We start from the raw sequence: 21247 nt of genomic DNA on the forward strand, positions 1-21247 counted from the left end.
TTTTTAAACCAAACACACTTTGGCACCTACATCGGCTATGCACAGGGTGAACTGAAGAAATACCTGACCCGTCGTGGAGTTTCACAGGGTACTAACAACCATTAGCCAAGAACTCCACTGACACCACTTGCTGCATGACCACCATCTCTGAGCATGAAGTTGCTCAGGCAGAAAACGCCTTTCATCAGTGGGGCTGCATCTACAGCCATCACGCCTTCCCTTATCTCAGTGTGGCCCCAATGCCTTTTGCCTTCTATTCCTGATTCAGTTTCCAAGTTCAGAACAGATGTGATGAAGAGCAGCTTTCCCTCAAGCAGGACTCATAAATGGCAGCTGTGGGTGTCTTTTTGAGCTCACTTTTAGCAGCACTTTGCGCTTACTGCCCTGAGTGCTTGCTGCCATGTGCTGGATGCAGGGTATGCTGACACTTGGCCCCTTGGCTTTCCTTCTGGAGGCCCTATCTGCTGGATGTCTTCATACCTGGATGTGAAGTGGCCTTTCTGTGGAGCTTGGCACCAGCTGTGGATGTTTCCAATACCACATGGGTCTCCAAGCACTTGCATATCCCCATTATCTGAGGCTTTTGACATTTGAAACAGCAAATAAGCCTGGGGAGAACTGAAAACAAAACAAGATGAAGAGAAAATGTGACTGGGCAGCAGCAACCTGTCAGAACTGACCTGCTTATTTCACGGGTACTCATCAAACTCTAGTCCAGGTTAACAGTTTCTGGATGTCATTTCCAGACTGACACTCATGGGCCTGCAAAGAGTTCACTGGTCTCCAGCTAGCTGATTCAGCTGCCCCCAAGTATTCCACGTCTGACATTGCTGAAGGAGAACTCAAGTGCTAATGCAAATTGAGCAGACCAGGACTGCTTTTTAAATGGTACTTGCAAAGCAAAGGTGTTTTGAATAGTCCTTCTTTTGAACCATTTGTAATGGTTTTAAAGAACATCTTGCAAAGGCAGCATGTGCAAAACGCTTTCCAAAAGTAAAGGCAAAAGCTTGAGCCCATGGCAATTTATCTGCATCCAAGACTTTCAAATGAAGAAAAAGGGAATTTGCCACTGATCTAGTGACTGCACGAGAGACATGGTGCACTGCCCCCCTGCAAAGGGAGAAACTAAGCCTTTTATCCATAAAAAGCATTTTAGACAAAAACAGGAAATCATAAGATACCAATGGTTAGGATTCCAACTGATTTCTAAATTCATAAAGATATGTGAAGCTAATTTCCGAATAAAAGTTTGGCTTTTGCCAAAGCAAACTGCGTATTTATCTCTGCATAAAGTCAAACGTTAGTGTCCCCATGGAGTTTCTCTGTTGCCAAAAAAACTGACACACAGGAAATTTTGGTGTCTTTTTCAACTTGTAAGGGTTCTAGACAAGTCTTTATGCACTATTCTGAATGAAAATGCTTCTATGGACCCAAATCAGTGCTGGGAGCTTGGCTGGAAAAAGAACACATCATCATTATCATCATCATCAGCTCTTGATACTGGTTTTCCTGGATCATGATGACAAACAACAAACAAAAGCAGGCAAAAGATGTCTGGGGAAAACCACAAGCAAGAATCTCAGAACCACAGAAAGACTCAGATAGGAAGGGACCTTAAACCCTATCTAGTTCTAATTTCCCAACCATGGGCAGGGATGCCGCCAACTAGACCAGGTTGCTCAGGGCCCTGGCCTTGAACACTTCCAGAGATGGGGCAGCCACAACTTCTCTGGGCAACCTCTGCCAGTGCCTCACTATTCCCACAGTAAAGAATTTCTTCCTAATATCTAATCTAAATCTACTCTCTTTCCATTTAAATTTATTCTCACTTGTCCTATCACTCCATGCCCTTGCCAAAAGTTCCTCTTCTGCACTCTTGCAGGTCTCTGTCAGGTACTGACAGGTGCTATAAGTTCTCCACAGAGCCTTCTCTTCTCCACGCGGAACAACCTCAATGCTCTCAGTCTCTTCTTCAGCCCTCTGATGATCTTTGTGGTCCTCTTTTGGATCTGCTCCAACAACCTTGACTCCATACCTGTCAAGCTGTTTTCACACCCTAGTCCAAACTCAGCCAGGATGCTCTTTAGAGGCCCTAATTGCTCATTGTCATGACTTGGGACAGACCCAAACCTGAACAGAAAACGGACCCTCTCTGAGGGGTCTGGGCGAGGCTTTCCAGTCCCAGGCATGGGACAACTGGAGGTGATCAGGTCTGGTGTCAGTGTGAAATGTGGCTATGTAAAAGTGAAGGCTCACTGCAAGAGGTCATCAGAGGCAGGAGCAGAAAAGTTGGCAACCCGCAAGCAGTGCTCACCGACTGGACTGTCTTCTGCCTGCTTCTGCAAGGTATGTTTAGCAGGCTTGGGACTTGGGTGTTTTGCCACTTCTCTGGTAGCTGCAGTCTCCAATCACAGAAAAATAATTCACAGACATGTTGAAAAAGCCCCATTCTACCCACGTTTCCAATAGAAATCCACATACCCTCTACAGTACTCTGGTCCTTTTCCAGGCATAGTCACAATGCTATGCTCAAACAATACAGTTTGTTTACTAGATTTCAAACAACTTTGGTACATGAGATTGTTTAATTGCATTTCCTTTTGTTGTTAAGGACAATAAGTGTTACTAGCATGATGATTAGATAAGCTCCAGTTGCAACACAAGATTCTAAATTAAGCATGGGAGGATTCAATTTAAATATGTAAAGGACTACTTTGAATCTTACAGTAAGATGAAACTAATAATATAAAAAAAAGTTTCAGCCTCTGTTTCCTTAGTAGGAAAAAAATTTGCTTCTCCCATGCTGATACCAGACTGAGTAAGAGAAAGTGTTACCAAAGGGTAGAGACACTGAAAATGACTGTATTACACCAGCTCTGTCACACCTGCAGGAAAACTGCGAGTGCTTTTATCTTTGTATAGCCATATTGACATTTATTTGATTATAGCTATCTGGTTAAGCTGCAGTAGACAACCCTTGATGGAACTGCACTAAGACCAGTTACACAGAACAGTTTTAAGAACCAGAATCCACTGTCATAGCTGTGTCTCTCTGGCTCCAGAGTGAAGCGGACAACAGGGTAAAAGTCCTCAGGGGTAAGGGAAAGTCACTCCAGGATATACCTTCTTGAAAAATCTGCCTATCTTAGGACATGTTAGAACAGTCTCTTCCCCAAAAAACCTTTCTGTTAATTATCTGAATGTTAACAAATCAAACTACTGCCTTACGGCAGAAGCAGCCTTGGACAGACTGTGCAGGAACAACAGCACTACATTAAGTTGCCTGTACACCTCACCACTCCAGCAGTGTCAAGGTCATATGGACATGGGTCAGGCTATCAGACTACTGGTGAGGCATCTACAAATAGCAATGATAAAACCAAGAGGTAGTGGCAGATGTGGCATTGCACTTCTCAAGAGAAGAACTCAGTGAAGAACTACCCATATTTTTCTAAGTATATACTTAAAAGACTAACAGAAGGGTAAATTCCAGGATATAGTACTTACTTGTTTAAAGCTATCAGGATGAGGCTGAAAATATATTTGGGCAGAAAATAAAGTTTTTGGTCTATACTTCCACACTGAAGATGAGACATAGTTTAAAAGGATGCAGCTACCTCTTGGTTCTCACAGGTGTCTCTGTATTCCCCATGAACATCTGGTTTTCCCTGTCTGGACAAGATGCTCTCATTCTGTAACTTAAGTCTTGGAAGTCAGGGAGAATGGAAGTTTATTATTTAATCAAATTCTATGAAGCTAGACTCTGATTCATTAAAAATATGGCAATGCAGAAAGCAGTACTGCAGAAGTCTACAGTACGTACTTTTTGCCCCGTCAAAAGAGTTTTTGCTGTCCTGCAGCATACATTTTATTGTGGTAACAACAGTATTTCCCATACTTCAAATGAAAAATTCAGTGAACAGGACTGAGAATATTTCATTGCTGGTGGTAAATTGACAGATTTCAGTGCCAGCTTCTCTGTGATTTCCTTTTTTATTTACCATTACAGAATCTGTATAGTTTAAAAGTTTTCAGGCAAACACAGAAGACAACACTAATAAAATTTATCCTCTACTTCAACTCATATCTCAGGAATCACATTGCCAAATCATGCATTAGAATGAGGAAAAAAAAGGGCATTTTCAGCTATCTCTTTCTCTCACCAGTACACATCTGTGTAGGTCATGGAAAGAGAGCTACATCCTCATCATTACAAATAAGGGAATCCCAGTCTCACCGAACTTGAGGGTTAGCCATTACTGCTTCTGGGTTAGATGAGTAGTGTATTCTTCTCCCCAAATCACTGCATTTATTGGAGATGTGAGCTTGATTTGGCATACTGAACTGATCCTTGTGTTTACACTGGCTTACAGGAACAGCCCTCTACCTTTGGCAGTCTTCTCTCCAGTTCTAAATTTAACACTGCTGAAAGTAAGGCACCTAAAAGCATCCAAGAATAGTGCTTGCACTGTGTTAGCATCACATACTCAGTCACTCTGGCTTAAAGATTTCTATATAAATAGCCTGTGAAGCTGTGAAAAAAGAGCACTATCATGCTACTTTGAAGATTGCTCAATGTGCCTGTTTCTGAGGATGTGACTCTTGACTTCTGACAGACAGTTTGCCCCAGTGTCCCTATAAAAGAGTGTAGATTTTGGCTCTGATAAAAAGGACAACAATGGTGAAGAGAAAAAAGACACTAAACTCTTCTCTTTCACTTAAGTTCCACCTACTTATGAAGGAGCAACTACATAGCAGCAGCATACTGAAATAACTGCCTATACCAAAAACTGGGTTGATTCCCAGCTACCTTCATATCTTTCAGGGATGTTCATGAGAAGTGCCAGAAAAAGGTCACTGAAATCCAGCCCCTATCTCTCAGGTAAGGAAGGCAGAAGTGTTAACATTGCTACTTTCTCTGTAGCATGACTTGCCTGCAGCCCAGCTTTGTCCTGGGTCATTTGCTGCTGGGCATAAGCAAGCCATCTCTGTTCCCTCTGAACTCTTGACCTCTCTTGTGAGACTGTGAAAGGGAACAGTAATTATTTTCTTCCGTCACCTATCTTCAAACTAAGGGCTTGTCTCTCAGAGTGACACACAGAAGGCAAACTGCTGCCAGGGCAGAGCTCATGGCTGTGCTCACAAGAGGGCTCCCCACGGACCTGCCATTGAACATGCTGCTTCTGCAGGGCAAGAGCTTGAAAATTCTTCCCTTTTAGCACTGTCTGCTTGCCAGGGACTTCAGTCCTCAAGGAATATGGGATTTAAATGCCATCCAATGTAGAATCTTTGCCAGCTGAAAATGAAACCATCTAGAAGTTTTCAAAATACAAGACAGTTTAAACAATTCTCTAAGATGCAGACTGAGATGATTTGGTAAAAATGAACATCATCATTATGTACAACTTTAATTTTTAAAATAACCACTAATAACAGTTCCATCAGATGTGGCAGATCAGCTATGTACAGTGTAGACCAAACCAGTGGCTGCCAGAGACAGAAGACACCTGTGAAAGCATTTACTTCACACTTGGAAAGCCTGAAACTGCATGCAGACAATGACAAAGCAGCGGCATCCAAGAAACAAGCTCAATTTGTTCTGTGCTGTCTGATGGCCCTTATAGCTGACCAATCCTCTCTGACTGATCTCCCATGCTATGCCCTTCACCACCCATGCCTGTGCAGCACTGCTGCACTGATCGCTCCGTGGAAACAGGTTATACGTGCAGGGCTGGGATGTCTGCTCTAAGAGAGGGGACAGCACACAAGCAGGGAGTCAGTCACCAAAGAAACTGTAACTCTTCTGACCCCCACAAGGAGTTGTAAAAACGAACAGTTGAGAATGGTGCAGCTGCATTGAAAGTCAGCCTGTAACAGGAAAACAAAGGCTTCTCCAAACTCTGTGGCAAACCACAAGAAGTTCTGGCAAGATTATCAGTCCTCAAAAAAAGCTCTTAGTATGCCTAGACCATCTACTGTATTGTGTCCTTCTGCTTTAAACAGTACAGGGTTGTGATCATGGATGCAGGGTTGTGAAATAGAAAACCAATCAAGTGCAATATCAGCTGTCCCCCGATGGAAAAGAGTTGTCCCCTGAAGGACTGCTACTAAACTATAAAGGCAACTTCCAGTTTCATTAGATTCAGCAGCTGCACATGTCTGCAGCTCAGCTATGGGGCTGAGGAGCCAGTACATTGACAGACTAGCAGATATGATGAAACAGGGCCAAGAGGATCAAAAATCCTCCTCCAGTTCTTGCTGCCAGCTTTTGTACTGCTCCATGTTAAAAAACAAAAGGTGCATCCCCAAGCAGACAGGCTGTGCTCACTAGCAGTGCTCAACTGTACCAGCACATGTCCAGGAGGTAGAACTTGGGGACACAGGCAATATGTTGTATGGCAATGCCAGCTAATCAAAGCACCTACAGTTAGTACTCCTCCTCTGACACACACATAAAATAATACCTGTGGGATCATTCTGATGTTTTAATTCAGCATTGGTCACAGTAGTTTAAGTCAGATTATCTTGGGACAGACATGCTGATATACGAATTTGCGAGACTTCTGCAGCTGACTGTGGGTTTGGGGTTTTTTAGCAGATATTTGTGGGCTTGCACCTACAGCAAACAGGAAGTTGCATGAGATAAGCTGAGACCCTCCAGGCCAAAAGGCCCTCCACTGAGGAACTTCTTGGTTAAAAAAAAAAAAAAAGAGGTAAAAAAGCTAATAGTACATTTTAAGAAAATTGCTTGCAAAATCCTTCTACTTGAAAAATTAATTGCTTCTAAGAAGTACCTGTGATGTCTAAATGAACAATACAGCCTTTTTTTCTTCTTCAGGAAAGAGTAAGTCTCTCTTAACTATTCCGTAATGTACTGAAGGTGCCAATCAGACGTGGCTTTATTTTTTTAAAAATGTTTTAACAATGGAAAGAATATTGAGGCAACACTGAGGTAAACTCCAACACAGCAGCAGTGCATAGGGGAGATGCATAAAAGAAAAGCCCCAACGCAAACTTGGATCGGCCTTTGCTGGATGTGATTTGAAGCTTCTGATGGTACTTCCTGGCTTCTCCTAATTTTTCTACAGAGCTCAGAGCACTGACCATAACAAAGTTCAGCTAGCAAAATTAAGAGCGAATGCAGCAAGGCAGGGGGGTCATTTCAGTGCTGCAGGAGGGGCCCATGCCTCCAACTGCTTATCTTTAACAGGCAGGCTTTGTAGCTTGGACATTCATCACAGCAGTGCCTCAAATAATAAGGAGCCAAAACAACCAGCACTGCAAGCTTCAGATCTGCTGGGCTCTTACTAACAATTTTGGAAGCTATGAAGGGAGAAGAAGGACACAGATTTTTCTGTTTCTGGTATCCTCTAGGAAAGGCAAGCAACAAGGGTTGTGTCCACTTACTTGCCCTTCAAAATTAATCAGCATTCAGCTTCCTTAACCATCCAGTGACACCACAAGCATCTTTATTGGCATCAGTGTTCTTGCTGTTGTCCTGCCATCCAAACTCTGACATTGTAACCGTATTCATTAATACTCTATCTATGCACATGAGAATACAGGACAGTGTATAAGGAATGTCAAGAAGAACTTCCAAACTGACATACTGGAAATTTGGTGATTTCATGGCATTTTCAGCACATATTTTTCTGAAAAAAAAACCATTAGCAAAACAAGCACTTACTGCTTATATTGAACAGCCTACCATCTTGTGTTAAACTACAACTCTTGGGGCTGGTCTTGTGCAGGGCTAAGAACTGGACTCAATCAATGATCCTTGTGGGTCCCTTCCAACTTCGCATGTTCTTGTGATTCTGTGAACTCCTTACCCACAGGGATGCCTATTGGGTAAGACTGGAACACTCAGCTCTCAGCTGTATTGAGTGCATCTTCGGGAAATTCAGAGAGCTACCTTTTGTCTGTCGTCATACTTCTTGCATGATAAACTCATATAGCAATTTATTTGTCTCCATCTGTATTATTCATATTTTAAGTATTCATCCATGCTTCCACGTACATGGTAAGTGTATTTACCATGAGTAAGCCAATGAGAACCTGAATCTCTGTTGCTCATTAAAGTACATTATTTTGCACCTATCTGTGAGAGTTATTGAACACCACCAGACTTCTACGCTAGCCATGAGCATTCACTGGGTGCTTGCAGTATATCATATGGTATCATACTACTTGTGAGTCTGTAATCGTGATAGTTCGTATTGAACATGACTGGACTGAACTTAAGAGTGCTGCACTGGCTCTCTATTTCTGCTGCTTAGCATTGAACTGACTATGATCCAGAAATTAAGCCCAGCTGCTGCCATGCCCTTTGACATTGAGGGCCAGCTGGAACACAAGGGGGTTTATTTTCCATTAAATTTCCTTACATTTAACATGTCAGAAAAATTTGTCTTACTCTTAACATAATGGAGGCATGTTGATCAGCTCCTGAGTGCTCATGAGCTCTAAGCAAGTCCTGGAGCCAGAAGACACTGCCACAAAGAGGGCAGCTGTTGTCACAGCAACGAAGGACCCTCTGGAAAAAACTCACTCCAAGGGCACAAACTGCAATATGAATACATATCCTTTAATCAGAAAGAATGAAAATATTCTAATACAATTCCTCTATTTAAATTACAGAAAAATTCATACATGAAATAAGCTACCAAATCATTAAATATTTCCAGATATTTCTGTTACTTATATGTCTCCTGTTGGTTCATGAAGTTTCCAAACCTAACTGCTAGCCTGGAAACTCTTTTCTCACAGCTCTTTAAAATGGTGGCAATGTGTCTGTCATTTCCAAGCACTTTGCGTTTTATTTTCCTGGGGCATGAGAAATAGAGCTGTTTAAACAAAGAAAATATACTACCCATCTTCCAAGCATGTGGACTTTTCTGGGTTTTTTTGGAAAGTGGTCAGTCTGTGTCACAGAAATGGAGAAGATGGTTTCAGGATTTGGCAACATACTTCTCATTATCACAGATTTCAGCAGACAGAGAATTCCACTCTATCACTGTACTGCAAAATGCTGCCTGCAGAATTGTATATGTGTGGCTTTACAGGCAATTCTATCAGGATAATAGTGTCTTTTCTATGTGATGTACTAACACTACTTTCTATTAAAAACCCCAAGTTAACTCTTTACAACAGTATCACAAACCTTCTGCTGATTTTTTTTGTTTGGTGTACTTCCTGCTTTCCAATGTACACCTGAAGAGATGCTCAATGGAATTGCTGCATCCATTAAACATTTCTATCTTCTGCTTGAAAGCGGTCACAGCAAAAAGAGGCAATGAATTTAAATTTCAAGTGAAAAGAAGGGTATCAAGCTTCTCTAATAAAACTCCTGTAAAATGTATTTTCTTAAGTAATTGTAATTTTGGGCGATATCTGTGCTTAACAGCCAATGTACCATAGAAACATCCCATAACTGACATTTTGCAGGATTCTCTCTAATGTATGATTCAAGCATAACTTTTCACAGTCAGCATGTGGAAGTAGGAGACTGCTCAGCAAGCTCTGGGGGGAAAAGCATAATGTTTCAAAGTGAAGTGCATATACTACAAAGCTTATGGATGGTAACAGTACAGAGTTTTAATATATTTCATCACTGTTTTTAAGGTCAAGGCCAGGTTTGAAAACCTGGTTAGTGTGCTTGCTAATATTTCAACAATGTTTGCAGTGAAATTCTTGTGTTTACACAGACAAATGCAGAACTTGTGCTTCAGCCAATTCTCTCCACTCATTTTAAGTGGAGATGTCAGAAATTTGAGGGACTATCGTATCTACTGCATCCTGGAACACTGCTGTATCTGTGGCTGAAAATCCCTCCTGATGGTAAATACTCAATCAGGTACAATTTCTTTATGGATCAAGCCTTAACTGGCCATTATTTCTGTGCAATCTACTTTTTCAATTACTGATGATCAGCTGGGTCCTGAACTGGAAGTATGAGACAACTACATAAAAATAAAATAATGTTTAAAATTTTGCTGTTGATTTTCCTAGAACACTGAGGAGAGGTTATGTCTTAATAGAACATGAAAATTTTGGGGAACTTGGAAAGACATGTGTTCTCTGCAACATTAACCAGAGGATGTGTCCCAGCCCTTGCTGGCCTCTGTGGGCTCCAGTGGACTGAGAGGGAACTACCCAAAGTAAGAAACCCAACCCTCAGCTCTCCAAAATCTCAGCAGCAACAGTAAATTGACCTGTGCTGGCCAGCGGCCAAGGGCAGGAGGCTCTTTTGCACCTTGGTGCCTCTCTCTTGGATCACTGCAGCCAGGGAAGCTGAGAAGCAAATGCCTGCCTACCCAACAGACAAGGTTCTCAATATTTCTCCTGCCAAGGTACTTTTTCAGTAAGAGAGATATATCAATGAGAGGCATTAATGGTGAATATCTAATTGTACTATTTCTAAACTTTTCAAGGGAAAAAAAGTTCTATATCTATAATTAATGGGGGACTCTTATAGATTGCTTTTTTTTTCCAATTCCTAGCAATTCAAAGTTTCTAGGGAATTCAGAATTTCTTCTAAACATATCCAGCTTGCAGATGGGCTGCAGGGTATGGAATAGGCAATTTCAGCAAAACAGATGAAGAAACAAAACCCAAAGCATTTCAAAAGCAAGAAAAAAACCCCAAACTTAAAGAATTCAGCAAAAACATAGGGAATGAAAAACACCCTGTTAATTAAACCATGACTTGCAAAATCAACATCAGTTTCCATAAAATAAGTGTAAGAGGTCAAATCTTCAAAGCATATTTCCAAGAACAGTTTGATTAGATCTAGTCTTATGGTTTAAATACACCTATTTTTAATGCACACTGGAAAAAAACCTCATGGTATTTCTATCGGCAAGGTAAAAATGGAACAGATGTCTCTATTATTTCACAACCTGATTCCAAAAATTCAGGAAAAAAAATTTGCTTTTCTTATAGGAGTGAATGTCTATATACTGGATATTTATGGCTATGACAAGGATTGGCAGGAAGGGGGCTACACTTTATTTTCTGGAAATAGGCCTGGAATTATTTTCCTTGGCCAGGAGAATCTTGCAGACTGATGCAGCTCAGAGACATGCAAGATGGGCCCCCCAGTGCTGCAGGACAAGGCTGGTCTTGACTGTGATGGCCCCACAACATCCTCCCACAGCTCAGGCTCCCATGTCTTATCCTGGTGGTTGGGCTGGCTTTCAGAGGTGCTGTTTCTGCCTGCCAACTGAATGGGGGGCAAGGCCATGAAGATAAATTTAAAAATAAAGAAAGGGAGTGGAGAGACAGGAACAGAGGGAGGGGAGAGGAAGGAGAGTGAAGAACCAGAAAAATTTTAAAAAAAATTCTCACAGGAAACAACATCAATCAGTACTGTGTTCTCCAGAATGTGCTTAAAAGATCACATTTCTGGAGTGGAAACAGCTTTATCCATACCTCTAACACTAGCTGGTGGGGCAAGCAGGCCAACGCTGTGTACCTGAAAGCCTTCTGCTTTTTAACATACTACACAGCAGCACAAGGTGAACGTAGCACTCATGCATTTGATGGATGAACAGGATGAAAGCTGAAGTGTTCATCTAAAGAATGTTACATTACTTATCTCATGTTCCGCATTTCGCTTTGTTTGTTTACGTAAATTGACCCCTCCTCCTCCTAGAGAACCAAGCCAAATTTTCTCCTGGAAAGCCAGAAATCCACACAACTCATTTTGTGCAAGTGTGCCAGCTCAAGAAAAACAAATGTGCTATCACAAATCTCTGTTTTGACCTGTACAAAAAGGAGTTAGAAATATCCATATGTCACTCCCACCCTCCTTGCTATAGCATGGTACAAGCAGATGGGAGTTGTTACATGTTTCTATTTGCACAGAAGACATTTACCAAAAGTAAAGAAGACGCTACTCCTTTGGCTTGTGCCTTTCTCCATTGTTGTGATTAAGGAATGGTGGTACTCCCCAGTTTACTGCTCCAACTCCAAAGCATGCTGCCCGACGCTCACTCATTCCCCCTTTCTCTCCCCCTGTGGAGGGCTAGAGAGGAGAATTGGAGGCACAAAATATTAAGATCATGGGTTGAGATAAACACAATTTACTGGAAACAGGAATCAGATTAGAACATGAACAGAAGCAGCACCAATATTAATAACTAAATTGTACAAAAGAGAGAATGGCATCATCCTCAAGAGTCACATCTTGTGCTCAAGAGTACTGTCCAAACATTTCTTGAACTCTGTCAGGCTTGGTGCTGTGACCGCTTCCCTGGGGAGCCTGTTCCAGTGCCCAGCCACCCTCTGGGTCAACTCCCCTGACACAAGTTCAAGCTCCTCCCTGTGGTTTTGTCACTGGTCACCACAGAGCAGAGATCAATGCTTGACTCTCCTCTTCCCCTCCCAAGAAGTTGTAACTGCAAGGAGGTCGCTCCTCAGTCTCCTTTTCTCCAGGCTGAACACACCAAGGGCCCTCAGCTGCTCCTCACACGGTTTCCCCTCAAGGGTCTTCACCACCTTCACTGACCTCTTTTGGATGCTCTCGGACAGCTTAATATCTTTTTTATACTGTAGTGACCAAACTGCACACAGTATTCAAGGTTAGGCTGCACCAGTGCAGAGTAGTGGAGGGTGGTCCTGTGCAGGGCCAGAAGTTGGACTTGATGACCCTAGTGGGTCCCTTCCAACTCAGCATATTCTGTGATTCTGTGAATGATTCATGTGCAAAAATGCTCACCACAGAGCTTGCACCTCAGCCACAGCCACACCACCTCACTGATCCCTCCAGCTTGGGACGACTGACACCCAAACTGGACCCTCCTGCTCAGAACTAGCCTTATCCCAATGCTCTGTCCACCACATCTGTTTGACTGGAAGGAACCCCTTCTCCCTGCCACCAGCAGGTGGTATTGAATAACCTCCAGGTCCTAGTCATGCCCCTTCTGGCTACTGCAAAAATTAATCCTTCCTGGCAGGAACAAGGACACGCATCCATGAGGCTCTTCACAGACTAGAGTTAAGTTACTCCTTGTATCCCCTTTGCCACCTGAGTGCAAGAGGCCATCTTACACACCACTTAAAGTTGACAGTTTCTTATGATACACTGAAAGACATGTATTTCCCCATTAAATGGTTGTTAACCTGAAGGTAGACATCTCATAGCTTGAAGTTAATACCCAAACTCATCGCTGTACTACTAAATGTTTAAACGTGACCTGCCTATATCAAAAGCAGACCTTGTGGTACCAACAGCTACTTGGTCTCTTTAATACTGTTATTCAGTAAACTGGTCACTCCCCATTCTACCTGCCAGCTGAAGAGAATAAAAAACCAGCAATATTCTCATATGATCAAGGTGTGAAATTATTAATTTTTTTTTAATTATACAGATTTTTTTTTTCCCTCCCAGTTTATGGAAGCTAACAGAAATGCACATGCTATAGGACCAGCATCAACGAAGGCAGAATGGGAGGAGCAGCATGTCTCATGGGAGAATGGTAGGCAACACTGGGTCTCTGTTGTGCTGTCTGGTCTGTTTTGGGATGTTAACACAACTGTTCCAAGTGGGGAAAAGTGAATACGGTTTCAGGTACGTCCTTTTCTCTTATATAGGCAGGATATATCTTGTAATGAAAAATGTGTCATTAAATATGTTTATTTTGATACTTAATGAGGTTAACCAACTTTGTAAAAAATCCAACACATCATCAAGGAAGTATTTGATTTAAAGACTATTTAATATATTTAAAAATTTTTTCTTCAGCTTTCCTTTTCTGAACTACAGTTCAATTTTAGTCTGCTTAAGAGAAGAAAGCGGCAGCCATTCTATAAATATGCAGAAGTTCTAGTTTTGGTTTTTGGTTTTTATTTGGGTTTTTTTTTTTTAGCTCTCCATACACTTGGATTTTGCCTAGAAGATTCATCTCTAAATTACTTCTTGTATTCCTCTAGAAAAGGAAAAAGTGGGCACCTTAAAGCAAACTCAAACAAGGGAAGATGAGAGTTATCAATTACATATGTTAGAACAAGTTCTTTCTGAGGTTATATCAATACCAGAAGATGGGAAATAGCTTTCTCAAAACCCTTTTTAGAAGAACACGGAAGGTACTGAGTCCAGGAGAGCTTGGCAGCTTTTTCTCCTTGTAACAGTTAAATACCCCCTTTCTTCTTCAGGAGACGACGACTTCTGTCATGGAGGAAGATATTTCAAAAATCTTAACTGTTCTTGCTTATCTATAGTTATTTTAACAAACTTGTATCAGATACCAAGTACTTTATTAAAACAGAAAGCCCCAAGCATAGAGCTCTTACTCCAATACACAGAAATGCAAGACTTGCATTTTCTCTTGCTCCTCATTTTAAAGTAACCTCTGGCTTTTAGTGCTACTATCAATGAATTACTGTTTCAGCCTGTGCAACACACAGAGTCTGCTCTCCTAACATCAGCCCACAGCAGCAGACGGACCACCTCCATAGCAGCTATGTCTGGGACAGTTTTATGGAATAAGTTCTCACTTTCCCGTTGCAGAACTTAAGGTCACCCTATCCATAAACTTCAAAGCATTCATCCCTGGGTGTTCAAACACCTCCTGTCCACCAGTGAGTCTGGAAATCAGAGATTTTCATTTACAGCAGTCCCCCTTGCTCCAGTACATCATTAAACAGCACAGACTGATGGACAACACTAGACTATGGAAATTAAATGTTTCAGATTTATAAATGATGTCACAGCTTCTGCAGTCTCATGACCTTTCATACAAGCTTTGAGTCCTTTTAGCCGTTCTCTAAGCACTGACGGGAAAGGATACGTGTCCACCAGTGGACCTGCCACATTACATATGAAGCACATTTGGACACAATACCAGTATTTTCCCATGTGGATACAGGAAAATGAACTTCAGAAACCTTTTTTTTCTAGTCTGAGCAAAATGGAAGTGTGACACAAAGTTTTCCCAAATGAGAACTGCTGAAAGGATTGGGAATTTTCTGCTGCTGTTGCTGCTTCCAGCTTTAAAGAAGCAACAAAAGCTTCAAATGTGTGTGTGAGAAACTTACTCATGGAAGGGCTGGAAAAAACCCCCAAAACAACAAAAACAACAACAATAACGAAAGAAAAAAGAACAAAAGAAAGAAGACAGTCCACCTGTAAGCCCAGTGACAGCATTGCCAGGAAGCTGTTCTGCCAGCACCAGGAGAGCTCAGAATCATGTTTCCCTTTCACATTCAGATTCAAAATATACTTATTAAAAAGAAATGCACAAACAAAGCCTTTTCTGAACATTCTCTTCCTGCTGAGACTACAAGGAGGGACGCACAAAGGCTGCTCTCTGAAAGTTATCATTCATTGCTGACTGTTTCCCACTGCACTGACTGGCTGCTGTAGCTCAGATGTCTCAGCAAGCTTTTCCATCAGCAGTAGCTTCATGTTTTGATGTTGAGCGCAACAGTTTCATTGAAACTGTAAAGGCAAAAATAATTTGATATTTAAAACTGCTATTCTTCTGTTTACATGAATTATACCAGAAAAAACCCAAACAACCCAGAATACTTGATCATAATGCTCTTGTGCAATGTGTCAATGCAGAAGGAGCATCACTGCTCCTCTTCCACAAAACAATCTCTTGTTGTCAGTGTTTTCCACTGGTGGAAACAAACAATAGTTCAGTGCCTCACTGTACACAGTTTTAAAATGCAACTTATCAACACCTGGCATTTTTGTTCACATTATTTCTCAAGTGGAGGTCTAGCTATAAGTTTGGCTTAGTATTTGAATGGTTTTGACTGAAATACCAGAAAGACAAATGGTATCACAAAAGTGAAAACAGAAGCAAGTGGCTGGACATGAACCCTACCCATACCTGCCAGATTCCAAATGTTTTGCTGCAACAGTTACCAAAGATTTATCAGTTTTAACTGAGGTGCAAGACATGTAAGGAAGTCAGTGAAGAAAATGACCAAAGCATTTAGAACGCAACTCCCCAAGTAGGTATGTGCTTTCTAGAAGGCAAAAATGGTATCTTGTGAGCAGGCATTTTGTAAAAGCATTATTGTTGCTGGTTCTAAACAATGGATTCCCATCTTCTGTTCCAAACACTTCAGCTTAAAACCGCTGAGAGCAGTGGGACTTGGTCATGTGCTGGCATTCTACATGTAAGTCTTCCTGTACAAGCTGATTTTCAAAATTTCTCCTTAATTTCTGTCCTGGGTCTTCAGCTTTTCTCTAAGTTTACTAAGACCTCTGGTTTACAGCAAATGTCCCATAACACATCCCCATCTCCATTGTTTAGGACAAGCCCAGGTTGATGAGTACTCACTCATGGGTGTATTACTGCTAAGTGGAATCTGATGGGAGAGCAAGACATGTTACTAATTAACTTTGATTTGGTGTGGATTTTCAGTAAGTGAATATCACTCCTTAGTCAGCAGTTTGTTATTCTACTTGGATCCAGTAGAAAATGTTGGATTCTATTACTTGAGGTAAAGGTGTGATTTCCAAATCCTATTATTAATAAAGGAAAATAAAAATCATTTCCCTAGGCCTGTTGAGAAATATACCTACTTTTACAATTGTAATTCATTTTTAGAAGCTTCTAAAAAACAAGAAAGAACCTATGCAAGCAATTAGAATTTATTTTTTGTTTATAATTTTTTTTTAATCAAAAGGTGAGCACAAGTGCAAGAACTACTTAAGGTTTACCCCTTTTTGACCATTCTCAGAAAAATGAAGAGAGCTTTCATTTGCCCTTTAAATTTATTTCTTTCCTGAAAAGGTAATAAATTATACTGAAGTCAAGGGAAAGACTTTTATTAAACAACGTCTCATTATCATCATACTTAAAGGAATGGATTTACTAGAAGGATTTCCCCCACCCCCACCCCCCGAAAAATAGAATAAAATGAAACGACATTCCTGCCTTGGGAAATTATGGAAGTTCCTCAACAGACAGTTTCAAAGGATCCTAAATTAAAACAAGTAATTCTTATTCTTAGCTGAAGGGGGGGAAAAAGGGGGAAACTTCCAAATGGTTTCCCCAGGGCAAAGCAATGAATTTCACTGGGATACCTTGAATACTTTAAAGAAAAGACAGTTAACCAGGGTTGTATTAGCTTTAGCTGTGGATGCCACAAATTTAATTGAGTCAGTGAAGAAATTCAACAAAACATTTAGAAAGAGACTCTTTACACACCCGACCATGCTCTGGGTTCAGAGCTGACTCAATGCAAGGTACCAGTAACTTCTCCTTTATCCTGCAAAGCTTGCCTGGGCTTGTTTTGCAAAAGCAAGCTGCTTATGAAGTTTATCACACAAACAAGCTGACCTCAATGTAATTTCCAGATGCTGTGCTTCCTTGTTCTTTTTCCTTTCAGTATCCTGACTAGACAAGCAGTAATGGGAATAGATTTGGTTAGGGGCTACTGACAAAATTTAAAAAAAAAATACCAGAGTTCATTTGCAGGATTATAAATGACAATAAAAAATGATCAGTGATAGAGATTTAGAGAGATTAAATGTCAGAGAATACTCATAGTACTGTTTTTACTTGTGGCATGAAAAACATCAAGCATCAATAAACATCCTATGGAAGTTTAAATAGTCTTAAACTTAAGACACATTAAAAGCGCTCCACAATTATGTATAGATTATAGCTTAGATCCTTGGTAAGTTTTCATGCCTCCATTATTTCAACTGAAAGCAGAAACCTAACTGATATTTAACAGTTTTTTATGAAAATTTGTATTCCTTTTACACAGTGCTAGACATTTTTAATATAGCAATCAAACTGAATTTATCCAGAAAACAAGAACACAAATATTTACATATATAAACATAAAAATGTTACTCCAGTTGTTGTGAATCGCTGACTAAAAATTCTGGTTTTTGTTATTAAATCTTAACGACTTCACAATGAAATGTCCTAACAAATACATGCAATATATAAAGACTTTCATTCTACTTCATCTACTTGAAATTAAGATTTCACTTTTTCATGTAGGTATTTGATGATACAGCTTCAAAGTGCTGAAAGCACTTACGACAAACCTTCCCTCTCCATATAATAGCAATAAGAATTTATCTTATAAACTCTATGAGCTCTCCATTTAGACTACAGTCATCAGCAGTATTTTCCAGTTTACTTAACTGTGGGCTTAAATTCACAGTTCATGCATTTTTAAGATATACTTATCTAAAAACACTGGGACTACACATAACTGCACCTTGTGTGCTAGAATAGAAAGTCATTGATGCTCAGACTTATATTACCTGCACCAGTTCCACAGTTTATCGCCCTGTTTTTCCGTCAGGACTAAATCAATATACAAGTGACATTACTGTGACAGGGGTCGGGCAGGGTTGGGGACTCTGAACCAGGCCCCCTGTGCTGACCACACGGTAACACGGTATTTATGTCTTCACACTGCCCCATTTCCAGAGAAGCAGCATGAAAAAGTGTTGCTCTCATCTAAACTCTAGCTTGATCTAACTGCTCAGTCTGGCTCTCCAAGTAGAAATAATAAAGGTAAAAAAACCCCAGCTGGATGCTGCTCTTCCCACCATGCTACTGACAAAGGATAACTCCAAGCTAAGTTGACATCATCAATTTTCAGTCATCTCAGGAAAAACATTGCTGGAGAGCTCATCTCTCCTGACATCAGCAAGACTCCTCAAGGAGGATGTGAATAGATGAAATTGTCTTCTTCCAGTCACTGGGCTCAGAGCTAAACCCTGGCTTCTCCAAAAGCTCCTCTTTAAAGCCGCACTGTGCACTGTGCTATCAGGGATGATGCTTGCTGTTGCCCACAAGAATAACTTTCCATGGGCAGGGAAGGTCTGTCAATGTTTGAGTGATACCATAACCTACTTAGACAAGATCATCTTTATACCAAGCCAGGACCACATACTGGGTAACTGGTGAAATACATTTCATAAGGCTTAGGTAGGTCAAAGCCCTGTGATTTGGAGGCCAACAAAGGTAAGCCATTCCAGTTAACCACCTGACAGTGCATCAGGGGTATGGAAATAAAGACATTAGACATGCCTCTGTAACAACACAATGTGCAGTCAATCAGGTAGTAGCACTTATTTCACTGCCTTTTTATTTTCTACTGATAATCCAGTGTTTTTACTGCATGAGGGGAGAAAATGAATAAACATGCAGGCATCATGTGAAAAGAGACACCATAGACACTGAAAACATCTTTTTAAAAATATGCCTTCACACAACTTCACAGTTTTTCTTATTCCTGAAATGAAAGGCTGCATATCAATCAATCACTTAGAAAGGTTAAAGTTATCAATAATGCACTTTATTTGTTTTAACTGTCTAGCTACAGCATAGGTGAACATTTATGTGCATTAACATAGTTATTTGCTATTTTCCAGCACCATTTGATACCTAGATGTGAAAGGAAGGCTACACAAGTACAAAAATAAGTCTCATAAAATTCATAACTGCAGAAGAGAGGGCAAGAAAAAAGCTGTTACTGAGCAGTTTCACCCTTCCGGATGTTTACACTGAACTTCTAGACATTTTTCTTGCATTTTTTCTTTTGTCAAAATAAGTAACCAAATGCCTTCAAACACAGTGAAACTACTTTAAATCAAAAGAGTTATATAAAAAGAACATTCACCGCTTTATCTGTGCCCACACTAGTTTCCAAATCTTACAGAGTGAACCATATCCCTGAAAACAAAGTGTATGATCTTACCAGTGGAAAGTAGTAAGTGTCTTTTTACTTCCCAGGAACATAAAGGGTAAGCAACTATGAACCCACTGTTTGCTCTCCCTACATCCTGGGGGCTAACTGTAGTGCTTGGCTCAACAGTTATGCATAATTTTGCCCAAGCACCATTGAGAACTCACCCAACACAGAAGGCTAATTGTCAAGATTTGTAAAATACACATAAGAAAGGTTGTTGGTATTACCGTTATTTAAAATTCAGTTATAAAGCCTCAGTATTGCAACCTCACAGTATAAATTCTAAATAGAGAAGAATGCCCAAAGATGCGTATGCAGGTATATGGCAAAGTTATCCACATTGTATAAACAACAGATGACAAATTAAGGATGGATGTTTCATTAACATTTAGGCAGGAGAGATAAACAGATGCAGGTATATAGGAACATTTGAAAGACCCTAGCCTCTCCTGACTTATTCCAGAAAGAATCCAGACCAGATCCAGTTTTTCCTGGTCTGAGCTCTGAAATGCTTAATTTGGTGCTTTCACTGCTTCTTAAAACAATAGTTAGATATTGTCATCCATTTTTGGGCCAAACTTGCATCTGGTCCAGCCAAACACGTTTACAGTATAGCTCTGACCCCCACCAGAAAAACAGTTTAGCTTTGACTTTAAATGTAACACATGAAAAAGTGGAGAATGGAAGATAGGATGCCAGGTTTCAGCTGATGTATCTGCTCAGTTTTCTGCCGGTTCCTCAACTGCTCATTTAGAGGGAACACATGGCGGTGGTGAAAGGCAAGTGTCATTGAGCTGCAAGCCAGACCATACGTGATTTTATGTGCAGTATAAAGATCAGTCCTTCCTTAGTTCCAGTGCAAAGGAAAGGCATGATCTAGAGAAAGAGCTTTATGTTTCTTGTTAGTTTTGAAAGATTTCTAAAGCAGCCTTGTTAAAAGAGAAAAGGGCTCAGCTATGAAATAACTTCCTTCTGTTTAAAATATTTTACTCAAGAGAAAAACACAAAAGGGCATGGAAAAAAAATCTGTTCTCTGCTTTTGACTTGTTCTTAGGATTCAGCATCCCACCCACTCTGTGGGATGACGCAGTGTGCCAGATCCCGACTGCTCCAGTCAGCGCATCAAGCAGCCACTGCCCTACCCACACAATCACCCTCTTGTCAGAGGCGGCTGGCGTCCTTTCTGGACATGATGACAGCATCGCTGCCTGGAGGACTGCACCCCCTTTAGGGCAGTTCTTCTCCTTTTGGACAAGGCAGGAAGGCGCAAGGAGGGCAAGCCATGTTAGGCAGCTAAAAAACAAGAAGCTCTTGTATTAATTCCCTGCCCCCAAAACACAGCAAGGATGGTGACAGGGGCAAAGATGCTCTTCTGCGTGCAGGAGCAGCACGGCTTGGGAGTACAGCCAGCAGGACAACTCCAGGACACCCGTTTATGGAAGTTTAAAAGTCAAATGAACAGTTCATTGCTGCCCAATTCGCTAGGGTGTTACTTTCAGCTGAGCAGCATTTCAACAAAGACTCTGAGATGAGGAATGGTTTGCCTCCTTCTGCCAACCTTCAT

The 21247-nt window shown here is 40.9% G+C and overlaps 1 protein-coding gene across 5 annotated transcripts in view; it reads right to left on the reverse strand.

Annotated features, from left to right (window-relative positions):
- The window catches only part of LPAR1 (lysophosphatidic acid receptor 1), a 69340-nt gene that overhangs the window by 12763 nt on the left and 35330 nt on the right, over nt 1-21247 (reverse strand). For 4 of the 5 annotated variants that reach the window (XM_071580857.1, XM_071580858.1, XM_071580856.1 and 1 more), the window contains one exon: nt 481-618. The exons of the other annotated variant lie outside the window; for it this stretch is intronic. In XM_071580857.1, the coding sequence (XP_071436958.1) occupies nt 481-618 (138 nt within the window). The remainder of the gene's footprint in view (nt 1-480; nt 619-21247) is intronic. 5 annotated transcript variants of the gene reach the window in all.

This window comes from Pithys albifrons, chromosome Z (genome assembly GCF_047495875.1).
Source record: "Pithys albifrons albifrons isolate INPA30051 chromosome Z, PitAlb_v1, whole genome shotgun sequence".
Lineage (NCBI taxonomy): Eukaryota > Metazoa > Chordata > Aves > Passeriformes > Thamnophilidae > Pithys > Pithys albifrons.